Raw genomic sequence first — 19,911 nt, 5'->3', positions numbered from 1 at the left:
AACGACGGCATTTAACAAATACTCATTCCAAAAAATAGTGGACTGCCAACGGCACAACTCTTTGGTTTTTTCATTGAATTCAATTTGCTGCCTCATCAATGTTTGTTGTTGTATGAGTTAAGTTAAAGATTCAACATTCGAAATATGTTTTAGATAACAACATTGGTTCAAATAATGAAAAAGTTCGCTAAAAGCCAGTTTTTCTAAGATTCGAAACAAAATTCATTCGAATTACTACCCATATTATTTCCAAAAGTATTTAATCCTAACACATTTGGCATAGTTTTATGCAACGACTAATATAAACAAAATAAATTACAACGAAATAAAAAAGATTTATTACATTTTGGTGTAAACTTGTGCAAACATTATTGTATTTAAACTGAAAATTTGAACCCGTTTTATACTTTTTTTACTTAATACTATGTACATATGTGAAGCACTTTATAATATCAAAAAAACAAATCTAACTACAGTGTCGAACAATAATGTGTGTGTGCTTTGGACTTGTCGTATGTTTTAAATATAATGTAAAAAATATATACATAGTTTCAAAACTATGTTACAATCGAAAAACCAATAGAGTATTTCCCCTTATTTTCAAAATCTTTTTTACTGTGATTTTTTATCTTGTTCCGTTCTTTCAGTTTTATTTTCCTCCAGGCGTTTTTTACGTTTCTCCTGGGCTTTCCTTTGTTTAGTCCAAATAGTACCCACAACCAAAAATATTATCCAGGCAACATAACAGGTGTGATAAACCGAGCTGTAGAATCTCCATATCTTTTCGAACGTAACAAGAAGGAAGGCAGTACCCAAATAACTTCCACAGAAGAATTTGAAGAACCAGAAGAGAACATCAAGGATTTTGCGTTTAGTACCCGTTGCTTCCTTGCGGATCAATTTATCCCACATATCTTCATTGTGAACATAGAACGGAGCTCCCATCAGGCAGAAATAGTGACCCGGGCGGAAACCATGCCAATACGCTGAAACCAATAATGTGACAACAGTCCTGGAAGAAGATAAAAAGAAATAGAAATGTGAGATAAATAATGGCACAAGTTATTATATTGTATGTGAATAAGTATCATAAAATATTTAAGGACATGTTGCAACCAATAACACTGCTCAACAAAATTAAAAAAGTTGGATGTTGTATGCGAACTTTTTGTGTTTCTAACAAAAAACGGCGAGTTATTTTCGAATCTGAACGCGGTTTTTCACCACCAGCTCTTGTTTTTGATATATAGCTTAAAATCGTTTTTTGCGGTTTTTACGTATAATTTCGTTATTCTCGGTTACTAATAAATATTTTTTGTGGCTTTTTCGAAACAAATATATCAAGATATTGTACGCTCGATAAAAAAGATTTTGCAATAAATAGGGCGATTATATATCAAAAAAGACAGAAGACATACAACGCAACTTTGTAAAAATTGCGTATTTAGGGCACTTTAAGCAGTAATTACGTCATCAGGGGAAATCGTAGGATCTTCAAAATGCATACCGGTATGGTATGCTTAGGGTGTCTACTATATAGTCCAGTATACAAATATAAATAATAACCTAAAAATTGTCATGAAGACTTCTAACGAGATATTTACCAGTGACACCATTACCACAAACATAAGTATACATCGGAATTTTTATAGATGGGATTCTACACGGTATTTACCTAAAATATCGGTAAATACCCGATAAATTTCTTTATTGTGTGTTTATTTGGGTAAATAAAATTTTATTTTGAAATCAAAACTTTATTTTTCTGAAAATCAGAAAGACTTTTTATATGTCAAATCGGCCGTTGGAGTTGCTTGTCCGAAAAATTTAACAATGAATGCAAAAATTATAGCTTGGTCGAGGAGGACTTAAATCTCAAGATTATCCACTGAAATCGTGGGCTAATCCATCTGATCAAATCAAAATTATGCTGCATAATATATGAAAGATTTACCAAAATATGCCTTAATCCCATTGTGGTTGTTTTATTATTTTAAAACAACAAATTTGTTAGTGGAGACTGCGAACCATGGGTGAACACACGATCCAGTCCCTGTCAACCTTCTGCCACACCGAGCCAACAAGTCTGCTTCATCTCGCCAAAGGTCTAAAATGGCTCCAGCGAGAACAATTAACATACATCTCAAATATCTCTCTTAAAACCCTGTACACATCTTTCTCCTTCTGTCCACGTTATCTATCTTCTCTATAACATCTATTATTCTATATTATATAACATTATCTTCCTCTCAGTACTTCAATAGGATGAACACAATGGACCACAAGGTCTCCGAGTGAAGTGGCTGTCAACATGACAGCTGCGCATCCTTTAACCTAACCTAACATACCAAAATATGGACCAAAATTGGCCATATTTTAACTTGCCCCGTATCCAAAAAAGGTAATTTTATTTATAGTTAGCTAAAATTTTGCTAAAACACTGCGTTTTTGCATCTATTGTATGATTTTAGTTTCTGTAGTTTATACCCTACCCATATATTGGGAAAACACCTGCGTATTTACCCATTTGTACCCAATTTACCCATTTTAATGGGTATTTACCATTTGGATATTTACCCATTTCCCATCTCTAGGAATTTGCATATTTTTAAAAAATTCAAATAGGAAAATTCTAAAATTTTTACATGATTTTGAACATTTTTTTGCGGCATTTATACTTATTTCATTATGCTATGTACAAAAATGACAAAAAATTATATAATTATTGCAGAAACTTTTTTATCGAGCGTACAACATCTCCTTGATATATTAGTGTCGAAAAACACACAAGAAATATTTATTTATATTCGAGAATAACAAAATTCCACGTAAAATCGTAAAAAACGAATTTAAGCTAATAGAGAAAAACCGCGAAAATAACTCGTCGTTTTCAGTTAGAAACACAAAAAAATTCGGATGAAACAAATGTCGTGTTGACCAGTGTTATCGTTACAATTTCCAGATTTTATACACCAAGCAAATAAATCTGCGAAAAAAACTATTTTTATGATACATATAAAGCCGATTACGAGGTGAAACGAAATATATATTTAGGTATATATTTTTTTAATTTTGATTATATATTTCAATAGCTGTTAACGATCGGCCAGTTGTACCACATACTTTTAACAATAAAAACCATGGTAGAATAAGAAAAGGTAGCAGCAATACACAGCTGACTGAACTGGGTTGTAACGTTAGTGTCCCAGAAAGAATTCTTCATATCAATGATATGTAACCTCCTCCAAGTTCGAACGATAAGCCGCGCAGTAAATCCCCGCTTGTAGGGGCGATACAACGTTTGTTAATATGTGAGGTATTTTGTTAAAATTTTAAAAAATAAAGCCCTAATAAACATGTGCTTCTTTGATTTCTAAAACAAAACATTGAAACAGCTTCTCTTTTTTCTATGAATTTCCAGCGACCCCAAACTTTTCTGCAAGAATTCTACTTTCTGCGAGAATTTATGCATTTAGTGGAATGATGTGGAAACATAAAAATTGAAAATGTAACGAATTTTCAATCTTGTTTTCCAAAATATTCAACCAAATGTGAAAAATTAATAGTTTTTTAAATTCCAATAATTTATAGACATTTCCTTGTTTTGTTTACAAATACAACTGGCAGTAACGTTACAAAAAAAAAAAAAAAAACAAATTCCTTTGTGGTTGTTGTTCGAGTTGTATTTGTTGTAGTATTTACTTTACCTTATATTTGTTCTACCATGATAAAAATAATAGATTTTATTTGAAATTTTGCCTGTTAGGGCGAAGATCATTTTAATGTTAATTATTATAAATTGCCTCGTTGTAGTTAGTTGTATGATCAACGATTTTTTGCAAGTGAAGAAGAAAAGTCATTTTTGGAGGACATGGGCTCAAATCCCAGCCGGGTTCTGTTGGTTTTTTATTTGAAATTTTGCCTGTGCGGGCGAAGATGATTTTAACACGTTCGCGGACGTGAATGCTTAGCATTCACATGAAAAGTCAATTTTTAGTCATTTACTTGTATACAATCGTATGTTTTTGTGATTAATGCACATAATACGACTACTTTCTTAAATATCCATAATATAATAATATTAATAATTAATAAATAAATACAGAAAAACTAATACCATGTTATCACGAGGTGTTAGCGTTCAAAGCCAAACACTTAACTTCCAAAAGCTGCGCTAAAAGCGTCTGTCATGGAAGCCATGCAAATTGAAAGGATATGTATTAGTGTTATGACTTTTTGACATTTTTTCTCAAAAATGATTTCCTGTAGTGAGAATGAATGAACTTTTGCCTACTAATGCCTAAAATAACATTCATTCCATTTTATTATAAAAAAGGTTCCTCACAAACCACTTTGTTTTTTTTTTTTCTTTTCTTTTTGAAAATATACTCAGCCCAATCATGAATGAAAATTCCGTGCGGAATTTCTCTCTTTTCCCTTCTTTGCTATCACAAACAAAAAATCCGCACGGAAAAAATTCCGGTGGAGAAAAAGTAGGTATCATGAACGCTCTCAAACATGTGTTTTCCTCCAAAAAAATCTCCCTTGCAAAACTGAACAAATTTACAAAATAACAAATTTTACAAAATAACATCACTTTGCAAACTCAGTCACTCCCCACTTTTTTGTACCGATCGACGGGGGGATGAGAGAATTTTAAACATACAAAATTGTTGCACAACATTTATTAAACAAAAAAAAAAAAAAAAAAAAAAAAAAAACACTGGATAAAAGCATATTTTCAATTATTTTTATTTCAGAATTCAAATTTTTTTCAATTTTTGCCATTATTCAATTAAAAACACTCGTTTCTAACACATTTATGATAGTGGCAGTTCCACAGCACAATGGAGTCAATTGCACTGTCTTCCTAGAAATTTCCAATAACATCTGATGTTTTTCATAATTAGTAACATCTTCTGAATGTCTTTGATATATAAAAATGTAATTTATTCTATTAAATTTGTTGATTTTGTCTAAAAACACAAACACTTAACATTTTCTCTTTGTTTTCACCAAAGACATAGAATTGTAAAGACTGGAAAATACGCATAATGCAAATATGTTTATGAAACAAAGTATATAAACATTTTATTAATAACAGGGTTATGTTAATAGCTGTGTCTTTTTACGTGATAATTTGTAATAATTATTACTAATGTTGCAGATTTTGACAGTTGTATAAAGGAAAAGTTGCTGACAAAAATGTTTCAGCAACATTTAGTAAGTAAAAAGTCACCCCTAATGTTAAAAACTCCATTAAAGCGCAATTCGACTTATACAAATTGTAGGAAAGCAAAAAGTTGGACTCAGGTTTGTATTCAATAGCAGTTTTCAGTTCATTGAATATGAATTAAGCGTTTAAAAACGCCTGAAATTGTTAACTACTTAACAGAATGTTGTTATGATATCGTAACAGAGCTTAACTCCATCTATTGACAAATGTCAACAATTGAGTTTTCCAATCTTAATGTATTTACATCTTTGGTTTTCACAACAATTAGGGCACACAAGGCATGAAAAAGACCCTTCAGTGCTGCCAGATTCAATGATTATTTTTCTCACATTATTCATGATAGGAGGAGTGATCTCTCGAGAAAAATCTATTCCGCGAGAGTGGTATTCAGCAAGAATATTCATTTATTTATTCAGTAATAAAGAAGCCTAGGTGGCCAATAATATATTACAAAGGTAAAATACGCCTGATACTTATATAATAATAAATTCATATTCATTGAATACAGAATAAAAATGATCTCAAAATACATGTTGGCTCCCCAGCCATATAAAGAAAAGAATGTGAAAACTACAGAAAATATTACAAGTCATGCCAGTGATAGATATTGCCAACACTCAAATCAAGGGACTAGAGATTGGTTAAGAAACGACATCAATTTAAGTCGAAATACGAATACGTTCATGATTGGGCTGACTATGAAATGAAACAAAAATCTCAAAAAATTATTTCCTGTCGCACGAATGAATGACCTTTTGCCTATTAATGACTAAAAGAACTTTTATTTCACATAAATATTGGAAAAGGTCCAGCACAAACCACTTTTAATTTTTTAGGATATATGAAATAATGTTATATCTATATATAAAATGTTATATATATAAATGTTTGTACGTTTGTTTGTTTGTAATTTATGGTCTCGAAAACCGCTGAACCGATCTTCCTGAAAGTAAAATAGGCTATATGAATTTTTTAAATTCAGCGTCGATCTGGAGATATAGCCTCAGGATCGGAGGTGCCTCCAATAAATGTATATTTTGTATGCCGATATCTAACGACCGGTTACAGATACAGTCTCCAAATTTGGAATAAGTAACGGAATTTGGTCTAGAAATAAATTTGCCAAACTATATTGAAATCGGTTCAGATTTGGATATAGCTCCCATATATATTTTCGGCCGATTTTATGCACCATGCATAGCACTGAACGGGTAGAGAACGAATTCTTATCTCCTTTATCTGTCCATTAAACTATTAAAAATAGTGGCGTTGAAAGTTAATATAATTATGTTATTCCTTTATATATTATCTTAGTCACTAGTTCACTTGCAAAAATCTTCGACCATCCAGTTCAACTCCAACGAGAAATTAATAAAAATTTTATGATTTCATTAAACAACATGATGTTATATGTAATAGCTGGTTTGCACTTATGATCCGAAATCCACTGGATTTTACGAAATCCTGAAATACACCCCGTTGTTTACACTTATTTTTGTTGGTTTCAAACATATCCAATAATAATGGTAGATGCATATATGTGGGCAGCTGATGGAACATGAATTTTCAAAACATGTTTTTGCAAATATAATTTGTCGTTACAAATGTACTGCTTTATTTTAAAAATAATCGTAAAATTGTGTATATCAACATATCACTCATTTAATCAAAGAGTGGCATAATTCAAAAAATGGGATTTTTGAGTTAGCAATTTCTATTCTATTTCTACGACTTCTACTTTATATTGTGTCAAATTTTCAAGTTGATATCTCTAAAACTCAACGAGTTACAGCTTATTTGCTAGGAGTTTGGCATAAATCATCAAAAAAATTTTTTGAGGTTATGATGCACTTAAGCGCTTCAAATCATGTTTGATCTTGCACAGAAATTTAGCACTGATATCTGGCTAGCTCTTTACAAAAGATGGTCCAATTAGTTATTTTATTTCTTGTGTAATATTTTTTATGTTGGGATGTCAAATTTTTATCGACAACTTAAAACGCGTTTTTCTCGAAACTTGATTTTTTTGAGATGTGTCACTCTTTGAGTAAATGAGCGATATGTCATAATTACTGTGTATAATACTAACAAATGTACATATAATTTTTTGTTTTATCGTTGAAGAATCATAATTAGAAATTCTGATTGAAAAAGTTGTGTTCCAGAACTTGCAAAATAGTACGACTTGCACAATATTTTCTTGTTTTGTGCTAGAAATGCTTTCTTGTACTAAAATCGCACTTCTCTTTAAACAAAAATGGAGCAGAATAACATTTTCTGCTATACAAATTTTGCCGAGAAGAAACTAGCAGGTTGTTTGGTGGAATCTAATTGCCAGATACGTTGATTTTACATTTCAGCTATTTCTGCAATTGCAATTTCTGTCATTTTTCGTTTCTACGCTATTTGAACAAATTTGTATAGTACAGTATTTTTTTGACATTTTGCTTTTTTGGTAATTTTACCATGAAAAAAGTACAGGAACTCATCTAAATATTAATATTGTAACAAACTAATTCAATTTTTTCACTTTGTTTACAAAATATTGATATTAAAAATTTTTTTGTTGCAGCAATTCGCACATCTACCTTGTTTATTGTGATACGTGAAAAGAGTTGCAACTTTTTTAGACAAAAACAGGTTTGTATATCATAAGTACTGTGATTTCGATGTTAATTTCGCTGAAATCACGAAGTGAGATGATTTCGTTTTTGTGTGCGAAATCATGGTAAATTTTGCATGATTTCGCGCGAAATCACAAAACGATGCCGGATGTAAACCAAACATAACAGAGTTCAACCTTTTATACGCAATTTAGAAGTTATTTACAATCATATCGCTCATTTACTTAAAATCAACCTACATTTACCTACTTAACCCAGATAAAGCCACTGGTCGTTTAAACGCCACAAAAATTGGTTGTAAAAATTGACATAAAACTCTGGTTGTTTCGAATATTTTTGTGGGGTTTTTTGCATTTGTTTAAAGTATTTCCTGTTATCTGTCATTTCACGCTTATAACGCTTCATTTGACCTACGCATTCCACGCAATTGGCCTAAAATCCAAGCTATTCAAAAAATCGACTTTTTGTGATTTTCGACTTTTGATGAAAAATTTAAATATGCGATACAAATTTAATCATAAATGTTAGAATCATATAAAGTCAGGGATTTGTTAGGAATAAAGTAAGAGTATTTTCTCAATCAAAAACCAAGGGATTGGCATGTAAGGATACACCAATATTACCCTCCAAAGTTTTTGGCACTTTCAAAAGAAGGCCCGATTGCAGGAAAACTATACGTTTTAGAGAAAAAAATTATTTTTTAAAAAATGCTTAAAAAGTCTCAAAAATATATTTTTCATAAACAATTTTAAGTTTTCTGTTTTTATTTATTCATTATTTTATTCGATATTTCGTCTTTCTTCGAAAGACATCATCAGGATCTGTAGAAAAACATTTACATTTTATTGTTTGCATATATGATCATATTGTTGTTGTTACACTTACAAATAGTGATTAAAACTATTACAACAATAACAATAATTTCGCCAAGCACAAACGTCGACCTGTTGCTGCTGCCATCTGTTTCGTCACTGCATTAATTTCTTCTTATTGTATTCTATTTATTTTTCTAATTAGATGTCTGTAGCTGTGCGCCAAATTCTCCGTATCTGTTTTGTAGTTTATTCTTTGTGATGTTGGAGTATTCATAATGTGTAGAGTTTCCAACATAAGCCTCTTTTGGTAATTGTTTTCGCACTGCAGCACTCTCACTCTCTCCAGTTCTGGATGGTGTTGTTCAGTGGCACAGTGGGTTGAAAGTGCGGTTTTGGTTATTGTGGTAGATGATCTATTTTTGATATCAGATTTGTGTCCTGATAATCGCGTTTTTAGTTTGTTTTTTGTAGTCCCGATATAATATTTTTTACAATTTTCTTTTTCATTGCCATTGCATTTAATTTTGTATATTATATTTGATTTGTCCATTATATCTACTTTTGATTTTAAACGTGTGAATAATTTTTGCAAGGTGTTAGAAGTTTTTGGTGATATTGCATAGTTTATGTCTTCATAACATTTGGAGTTAGTGAAGCGTTCGGAAATGCCGGGAATATATGTCACCGATTTATAACATTTATTTTGTTTTTCTGTATTTTTTGGTTTTTTGTTGTGGTGTTGTTTGATTAAAATATTTATAGTATTTGGAGGGAAGCTATTTTGTTTCAATATTGATTTAATTTTCTTTATGTTTTCTGTGTGAAATTCTTTGTCGCTAATATTTAGAACTCGATTAATAAAGTTTGATGCGGTGTTCATTATTATTGTTTTTGGGTGTTTTGAGTGGAAATTAACTAGTCTCCCAGAAGCCGTGGGTTTCTGGTACCAGTTCGTCAGTATTTTATTGTTTTTTCTTGTGATTAATACATCCAAGTATGGAAGTCGGCCGTTATTTTCGTTCTCTAATGTAAATTTTATGCGGTGATAGTAGCTATTGAATGTTGTCAGTAAGTTGTTTATTGCACTTGATTTAATTATCCCAAAAAGGTCGTCAAATCTCAAAGAGCTTATTTATAAAAATAATAAAATTTTGCATCTGTGATAATCGTTATTTTAGATATAAGAATAACTTTTACGAACAGAAGAAAGGTCTGCCCATGGGATCTTCAGCATCTCCGATAGTAGCCGATATTGTGATGGAAGAGCTATTGGATCGATGCATTGAAAACTGTGATATTAGACCTAAGTTCCTGACAAAATACGTTGACGACCTTTTTGGGATAATTAAATCAAGTGCAATAAACAACTTACTGACAACATTCAATAGCTACGATCACCGCATAAAATTTACATTAGAGAACGAAAATAACGGCCGACTTCCATACTTGGATGTATTAATCACAAGAAAAAACAATAAAATACTGACGAACTGGTACCAGAAACCCACGGCTTCTGGGAGACTAGTTAATTTCCACTCAAAACACCCAAAAACAATAATAATGAACACCGCATCAAACTTTATTAATCGAGTTCTAAATATTAGCGACAAAGAATTTCACACAGAAAACATAAAGAAAATTAAATCAATATTGAAACAAAATAGCTTCCCTCCAAATACTATAAATATTTTAATCAAACAACACCACAACAAAAAACCAAAAAATACAGAAAAACAAAATAAATGTTATAAATCGGTGACATATATTCCCGGCATTTCCGAACGCTTCACTAACTCCAAATGTTATGAAGACATAAACTATGCAATATCACCAAAAACTTCTAACACCTTGCAAAAATTATTCACACGTTTAAAATCAAAAGTAGATATAATGGACAAATCAAATATAATATACAAAATTAAATGCAATGGCAATGAAAAAGAAAATTGTAAAAAATATTATATCGGGACTACAAAAAACAAACTAAAAACGCGATTATCAGGACACAAATCTGATATCAAAAATAGATCATCTACCACAATAACCAAAACCGCACTTTCAACCCACTGTGCCACTGAACAACACCATCCAGAACTGGAGAGAGTGAGAGTGCTGCAGTGCGAAAACAATTACCAAAAGAGGCTTATGTTGGAAACTCTACACATTATGAATACTCCAACATCACAAAGAATAAACTACAAAACAGATACGGAGAATTTGGCGCACAGCTACAGACATCTAATTAGAAAAATAAATAGAATACAATAAGAAGAAATTAATGCAGTGACGAAACAGATGGCAGCAGCAACAGGTCGACGTTTGTGCTTGGCGAAATTATTGTTATTGTTGTAATAGTTTTAATCACTATTTGTAAGTGTAACAACAACAATATGATCATATAGCTCATTTAGACTAGCCATAAATCCTCGACTGGATTTAATAAATCCAGTACAAATCTCATTGCATTTAGATATACATTTTGGAGGATTTAAATGGCAGTCAGCTGATTTTTGTTCATAGCACAATTACCAAGGTAGATGCATCAGCCCATCTGAACGAATGTGAAACGTCAAAAGAATTTTTTGTAAATTGAATTCGTCTCAAAAACATACGTCAAATTACAAATTTATTGTTTAATACTGAAAATGTTAGCACAGTATGCTACTAATGCTAACTAAAGAGCAAATAAAGAATTATTTTATCGCAGTTTGCCCACCTAAAATAAATAAACGAATTATTTTATCGTTTAGACATCGTAATCTTGGTTGATTAAAATCAACTTTGTACATCAAAACAAATTTAATTTTTCCGCCTTGTTTACAAATTTTTACATTTTAAATTATTTTTAGTGTAGCAATTCACCGATGCATCTACCTTGTTTCTTGTGCCAGCTTGCAACTTTTTGTATTTTCTAGCAACATGTTGCAAAAAACAGAGTTGTATACGAGGATTTATGCCAGATTTAAAACAAATCCACTCAATAGGAGGATTTATTTTTGTATGGGAAATCTGGTAGATTTTGGCTGGATTTAGCAAATAAAACCTGATAATGCGCTAAATCCGGCTAATGGTGTCATATCTAAATGGCATAATATATGCAAACAATAAAATGTAAATGTTTTTCTACAGATCCTGATGATGTCTTTCGAAGAAAGACGAAATATCGAATAAAATAATGAATAAATAAAAACAACAAACATCCAAGACCTCGAGCTCGATTTATTTACTAAATTTAAAATAATCAAAATAAAGGTCGAATTAAATAACCAAAAAATCAAAATTTTAAGTTTTCTCGAAAAAAAAATTCTCGGCGCTAAGTGGATTAAAAATGTTAATAGTATGCCTGTCCGTGTACTCGATAATTTGTAATAATTATTACTATTGTTTTTAAAACTGACATCATTTAGTAAGTACGAGGACGAACCTAATATGCCTGTCTGCGTACTCGATAATTTGTAATAATTATTACAAATGTTTCGAATTTTGACAGTTGTTTAAAGGAAAAGTTGCTGAAAAAAGTGTTTTGGCAACATTTAGTAAGTAAAAAGACACACCAAATAATTATTACAAATGTTTCTGACAGTTGTATAAAGAAAAAGTTATGAAAATGTGTTTCAGCAACATTAGTAAGTACGAGGACAAACCTAATATGCCTGTCCGTGTACTCGATAATATGCAACATTAGTAATAATTATTACAATTTATCGCGTAAAAACCCACAGCTAATTTCTAATAATGCTTACAAATGTTTCGAATTTTGACAGTTGTATAAAGAAGTTGCTGAAAAAAGTTTTTCAGCAACATTAGGCTTGTCTTCGTACTTACTAAATGTTACTGAAACACTTTTTTCAGCAACTTTTCCTTTATATAACTGTCAAAATCAGAAACATTAGTAATAATTAGGCTTGTCTTCGTACTTACTAAATGTTTCTGAAACACTTTTTTCAGCAACTTTTCCATTGAACAACTCAATTTTAGAAACATTAGTAATAATTATTACAAATTATCGAGTACGCAGACAGGCATATTATTACAAATTATCGAGTACGAAGACAGGCAAATTTAGTAAGTACGACAAGTATGCCGAAAGCAAGACGTTTAAGAAAAAAATAAAATTATGATCGAAATGGATTTGATTATTTTAAATTGTGAGTGAAACGGAGTCCAAAATAAACCTAGTAACTGTAAAATATGAAATTTTTTACAGAAATTTTTGAAAAAAAAATGGTATTAGATTCAAGAACTAACCGGACATATAACATGTCAAAATCGCACCAGGAACATACACACCAGAAGGATATTTTGGCATAATACCACCCAGCATGTATAACTAGTAGTGTTGGGCAATCTCGTTCATTGAGCGGATCGATCTTTTTCATTCCGTTCACCAAAACGATCCAGGTCGTTCACTTCGTTCGTTGGATCTTTTTCGTTCAAACGAAACGATATGAGCCACTTTGTGTGTGTGCAAATTTGTGATGCTAGCGCTGACGCAGCTTGTGTGAGTTTGGCTGTGTGCAAAAAATGGTGGTGGTGACTGTTTTGAATATGAACGAAAGAAGAAAAAAGAACCAGAGCTAAAAGAACGAGATGAACCAAATGAGCCATTGGTTTACTGAACGATTGTAGCTAACTGAATCATTGATTGTTTTGTGTGTGCAAATTTGTAAGCTGATTGCGTGAGTTTGTTTGTAAAACTAATTAAAATCATTAGTTTTACATAATATCATATCAACTCTATCTAATTATAAACGTTTGTAAATGAAAGGCCAAATAAATTAAATCTTAAATCTTTGTATGAACGATATAAAAGAATGTGATGGATACGGATCCGTTCGTTCTTTTCACGGAATCGTTCCTTTGAACCGGTTCGTTCATGAACGACACAAGTCTAATAACTAGTAATTATTTTCAATTATTTTTTGTGTATGTTTCGGACCCGATAAGGTAAGTGATCAAAATTACGGGACTTTAAAATTAAGACTAGTCATCTAATAGACTGTGGAATGTAACACTTATCCTTAGAGCACAGGATTAAAAAATATATTTATGTAGAGTTGTTGGACTGCAGAGTTTTACACCAAATGTATTCAAACATTTGAATAACAATTTGTTTTACAGTGGAAATTAATTTTATTAGCTACGGGCGGAGGGACAGGGAAGACTATATATAGTTTTGGTTTATGCCAATTAACCTCGCCAGATCCATTTGCCACCGACTTTCATGTATATTGTTTTTGTGGTATTGTAAACAGTTGTATATCTATAAAATTTACAAGATGTACTAGATCTACAATACAACCGCTATTGTTCTTTATTCCAAATGTGGTACATTATAGGGTCAATGTTTAAATATTTATAACTCTTTTCTGTATGACGGAAATATGCGTTTCTTGCGTATAATATGATTTATGTGGGAAATGAAATAAAATTGGAATTCAATAAAAACCTGTGCACCCTGCAAAGTTCGCTCACAGTATTTATATCATATTAATGAAACTTACCTATACTTTTTGCTTGGGAACAATTTATAAATATTTACAGCCAGCCAATACTGCACGCAAATATTCCAATGCTTCATTGTTTCACGGAATGTTGGACACTTCTCTACGTCCATTACATTGGTATTGACTATAGCGGTAAATGTGTAATCACCTTTATAGGTATCGGGTGTCAAATGTTTATATGGTTTACGTGGACCACCGCCATTAACTACATCCGCTTCAACAGGATAAGCGCCGAATCCAGCCATTGTACAAACACATTCACTCAATGTTAAGCCGGTATATATGCGCATACGGAATATTATAAATGTTGGCCAAACATACATTAGGCGATAAAAATACGAGCGTTGATTATAAAATTCATCGGTTAAGGCATACTGAAATTTATTTATATGTTAGTGCTTTATTGGCGTTACTCATGTTCCAATATATGTCGGAGGAAATGCATTATTGTAATTTGAATGTAATGGTTTCCCATCCGACCTGTATTGGATAATGCTACACTTCTATATTCAGAAAATTACCTCCAATGGCCAAAAATAATTGCCCAATAAATACAGACTGCAATAGAGACCAGCACATTTTAAACGATCCAAGGTGGTCTTTATAGTCGGTGCATAATCGGAGTATGAAGTTTCGAAATAATCACGATAAGTTCGATAACGGTAGTATGGACCTAAAATGTTAAAATGTAAATAAAAAAGATAAAAAAAATAAATTGTAGAAAATTCAAAAAGGAATATAAACATCTTGTAGTCAACATTTTCTTTTCCTTGCATAACACTGTGCAACACTGAAAATGCAAACAACATCTTATGGGCATTTTCTGAAAGTACATACTGAGACTACAAAAACCCTAATTAGGTTCCGTGTTGTTGCTCTGGTTTGGATTTTATAGCCTCATCTAAGAAACTGGCTAAAATTACCCTTTTTCCACTTATCGGGGCTTTATCTCAGAAACTAATAAGAATTTTATTTCGCGTTTTCAGCAATATTGAAGCATTAGGAAAAACTGCATCTAAAATCGATAAAATATAGGAAAGTTTACATTATTTTCTGGAATTATGGTCAGTAGCAGCTAAACTATTGGGAGTTGAACCAAGTAACCTCTTGAATAATGTTCAGAATACTTGTTTATTTCCATGATTGGAATTTCAATGCTTTTTTATATACATATTTATGAAATTTCCTTTGAAAAATGTGCTAGAAATAGCGTGATAGAGTCATTTTACAAGAATGGAATGTTCTGTAGTGTTGTGAGCTACATTCCAGCGGATATTTATTCAAAGAAAAGTTAACAGTTTGGATATATTGTGCGAAGTATACAAAGTAACGGAATTTTAGATATATTTTGCATTTTGAAGCAATAAATATAGTTTTTCTAGGTGATTATTTCTTTCAGAGGTTCAAACAAGATTCGAATTGTTTTCAAGATATTGCCTCGATTTTCTCTTGAAAGTCAATATTTAGCTATGTTTAGAAGAGGCCATAAAATCTAACAACAAAAAGCCCAAATAGGGATTTCCTCGATTGGGTCTGTACGTTCATAAAATCCGGACTAGAAATTGTTTGCACCAAACTTCTGTGTGCAAGGCCAGTATCCTAAATACGCTATAAGATGAATGTAGTGGCTGAAATCATATTTCGCCAATATATATATATATATATATATATATATATATATATATATATATATATATATATATATATCATGTGCGGGAAATCTGCATTTCCCATGATATAGACTTCGGAAGTTCCGAAAACCCATATGATTTTCGACAAAAAATAATGTTGAAAAAAATTATGATCGCCTTAGCCCTGCCCTGTTTAGCATCTGGCCCTAGGAGAAAGTTTTAAATCGCGTCCGAAGGACGGCTATTTTCCACAATAATTAATATTTTGAAAACTTTCTGTGGAAAAAGTTCCGAATCCAGCCACTACATTCAACTTGCTCCCTAAATACTGTTCCACGATGAGTCCTATTAACCAAAATATTAAGAGAACCTCTGCCAAATTCAATAACAAATTAACTGAGCTACACCAATATTCTAATTAATTTTCCCAAAAACAAAAACAACTTAATCTGATCCGATTTTCACAAAATTTTGTAGGATTCGTTTTTTAGTCACAACAGTGAACTGTTAAAATGTGTTTATCCATTTTACAATAAATGCCATCTGTACAGCGATTTAGTTAAAATTCAGCTATGGAAATAAAGATCGGTCAGAAGGCACGTACTAACGACAACCGATCGCCGCACATAGGGGAAACATATACCAAAAGTTGCTCAAAACTTAAACCGCAACTTAATGAGTTGAACCAGGTTTTTATTTTCTATTTGTTTGTTTAAAATCGTAGTTAATAATTCGTCCATCCAATTTATCATAAAAACTTTGGCATTATTACTAAAGGGTCTAATCAAATTAATTTTCTTAAATTCTAGACAGTGATAACCAATATTCGTTTAAAATAGAAATAGTTTTATCAACATTGATAAGTCTTTCACTAATCATTTTATTTGACTGCTTATCTCTTGACTAAGTATTACGTTCTATCTATTTACATTCACTTACTCCAACCAAAGTTTGACACCTCTCTAAATAAATTTATTTGCCAAATAGATGAAATGTTTTCCCGCAGTTCTGCAGTCCAAAAACATAATTTTTCATGATTTTTTTTTTTTTTTTTTTTTTTTTGTCATGAAAACTACGAATCCTTTTTGTCGGACTTTTTTTTATCAGAAAATGCACATATTGAGCTAATCTCGGCATTTTGTGTTGACATTTGTTGGATAGTTTTGGGATAAATACCTCTTCCAGCTCGAAAATAAAGGGGTCGTGTACAATATTGGCCTGTCACGCTACTTTTAAAAATGGTAAAAGTAGCAAAAGTTGTGAACTGATCTCATATGAATTGTACACTATCTGAAGGGAACGCTCTACGGGTAAAAAGTCGTAACTCGGATTCTTGCGTGTAAAAAACATAGCTTTTATATTTGTGTGGTCTTATTAAGTACAAAATAATCTTGTCTTCAAACTGGGAATTTAAAAATTTAATTTTTGTAAAAATTACGTATGAACGAACCGTCAAGTCGATTTTAAAAGAAAATGTGTCTTTTTCTGGCCATAAATTGGTCGAAAATATTTTAAAAAATCCTTTGTTTAAATAGAAGATTTGTATGCCCTTATTAAGCCCACAAAACTATATGATTGAATAATTGATCGCTTCTTTAATGTTCGGGTCCTAGTGTTAAACTTATCTACATTTTGATTTGGGCCACTTAATAAAAAAATTAATAAAAAAAATCGGACGGTAGGGTGTGAAAATAAATATTAAAAACTGTGGCCAAATAACCCGTGCGTGCATAATGCAATACAGCAGAGAAATCAATTCCAAAATAGCCAAGAATGTTGTAGAGTAACTGTACATAATTGTAATAGTACTTACCAGTTAAAATACCAATATAATTAAATGAGTAATGGAAAATCTCCATCATATTGACAGACTGTATATCAGAATCATATTCGGATATTTCTACATCTTCGTTCTTTTCCCGTTCTTTAAGTTTTTTCCAAGAGCCGGTTTTTTCGAAACCTATTCCGGCAATCTGCAATACAATTAATAAACGGGAACTTACATATGAAAATTTACATACAATGGTGGTGATTACATACCTTTAAGGTCATAATCATTTGAATCATATTTATGTGTCCAGGTGGATCCGGAAGACCAAACTTACTAGCCAAGCGGAAAAATGCCAAATATCCGAACATCACAGTGAATGCAGCTAAATGACATTTGCTAATTTAAGACAATAAATGAAAATCTTGACAATTAGTTTATAAAGGTTTCGTGGTTTCAAAAGTATGGGACTGGAATTCGACATCTGTTAAACTATGTTGTTAAACCAATTTTTTTTTCTTTTCAGTTCAAAGTCGGACATTAAAGAAAATGGATCGCTTAAGTATCACACAACGCATGATAATGACCAAAACCTACTACAATAAAGAGTTATCCATTTCGTGCTTTCAAAAGTATGGGACTGGAATTCGACCTCTGTGAAACTAAGTTGTTAAACCATTTTTTTTTTTATTTTCAGTTGAAAGTCTGACATTAAAGAAAATGGATCGCTTAACTATCACATAACGCATAAAAATGATCAAAAACTACTACAAAAATTGTGATTTTGTTTTGATTGATTTTACGTGATTTTTGAACAAATTTTCTTCAGCGATGAAGCACATTTCTCACAAACAAAACAACAATTGCTGTATTTGAGGTTCTGAGAATTCTCAAGTAATTGAAGAGATGGCATTACATCCAGAAAAAGTCAATATAACCGACTTTTTTGCCTGATATTGAAGAATGTGACTTAGAGAATATGTGGTTTTAACAAGATGGTGCCACATGCTACACAACTCGAGCTAAGATGGCTTTAGCTCTGTTCCTTTACGTGCAAGATTCTTCAAGTTTTGCAACTTTTTACTCGAAAAGCGTTCCTTTACTTCAGACACCATACAATTCATATGGAAGTAGATTACAACTTTTGCTACTTTTGCCAGTTTTACCATTTTCAAAAGTAAAGGAACAGACCATTTATTGCAAGGGACATTTCCTGGCCGCGTAATTTCTCGTCGTGGCGATATCAACTGGCCACCGAGATCATGCGATTTGATAACAGTAGACTTTGTTTTATGGGGCTACGCAAAAGACCGTGTTTATGTAGATATACCGATATACCTTCAACTCTTGAGCACTTAAAAGCCAACATTCGTCAAGTTACCTCAAAAGAATCAATGGTTGCAACAGTTCGCGTGGAGGTCATTTAAATGTAGTGTTTCACACATAATGTCAACGTTCAAACTTTATAATAAACCAAAGCAAGTTAAATAAAACACTGTAAAAATAAATTCCATGAAAAATATTTTGAAACCCCAAAATAGATAACCCTTTATTTACATACATGTTCATTTTCGAACTTTGCCCTTCGTTCATATACTAACCTCGGATGCACGTAGATTACAGCTGCTGCGCCTAATATAGCTGATACAAAGCAGTGAAAAGAATTCCATCCCGATACAATAAATACCATCAAAATTCCCAATGCCGTACTAATGTACTTCTTTTGCGTATTACCACGGATTTTCCGAACATAATTTCCTGCTCCTATACAGGCTAGAAGGCATATTACATAAATAACGTCGTCGATATTCATTTTGCTTAATGTTATATTCCTCGGTTTTGGAGAAAACAAATACCGGTCGGTCGGCTTAGACTAATTAATTCATAATTTGTTATTACCAACAAAGTCAAGTGCAATTTTTTGAAATGAAGATGCGAGATGCAGAAAAATACATAGGGACAGGTAAATCGACAAAATAGCAAAATGAATCTATAGATCGGAAAATGCATGGCACAATAATTAGAGTTGTATAGTTCATGAACGAACTAGTTCAATTGAACGATTCATTGAAAAGAGCATATGAACTAGATCAGTAGATATAATTCAATAGCTAACTGAGCGCCGACCGAATGATCCACGAAGAACGATCAACGAACGAACGATTCACAATCTAGTTCAGCATGTCATTCACATATGAATAAAGTGACGCCGTCTTGTGTGCTAATAATTGGTGCCTTCGTAATGTAATGAGTTTTGTTTATGTTTTGGATCTATGTGAAGTGTCAACCACCACTGTAATAGAAGTAATTTCTACATAAAGAACATTTTT

General features: G+C 31.8%; 1 protein-coding gene across 1 annotated transcript; it reads right to left on the bottom strand.

Annotated features, from left to right (window-relative positions):
* Positions 1-315: 315 nt before the first annotated feature.
* On the bottom strand, positions 316-19,599 carry frj (membrane bound O-acyltransferase domain containing farjavit). The gene is made up of 6 exons (XM_073968155.1): positions 19,183-19,599; positions 17,854-17,980; positions 17,627-17,786; positions 14,704-14,855; positions 14,180-14,556; positions 316-1,012 (listed from the first exon to the last, which is right to left on the bottom strand). The coding sequence occupies exons 1-6, from the start codon at positions 19,392-19,394 to the stop codon at positions 613-615; spliced, it is 1,428 nt and encodes a 475-aa protein (XP_073824256.1). The 5' UTR covers positions 19,395-19,599; the 3' UTR covers positions 316-612.
* Between the last annotated feature and the right edge of the window lie 312 nt (positions 19,600-19,911).

This window comes from Musca autumnalis, unplaced genomic scaffold, assembly GCF_047663935.1.
Source record: "Musca autumnalis isolate F117 unplaced genomic scaffold, ASM4766393v1 scaffold_2, whole genome shotgun sequence".
Classification (NCBI taxonomy): Eukaryota; Metazoa; Arthropoda; class Insecta; order Diptera; family Muscidae; genus Musca; species Musca autumnalis.
This window is presented reverse-complemented; position numbering and strand designations above follow the sequence as displayed.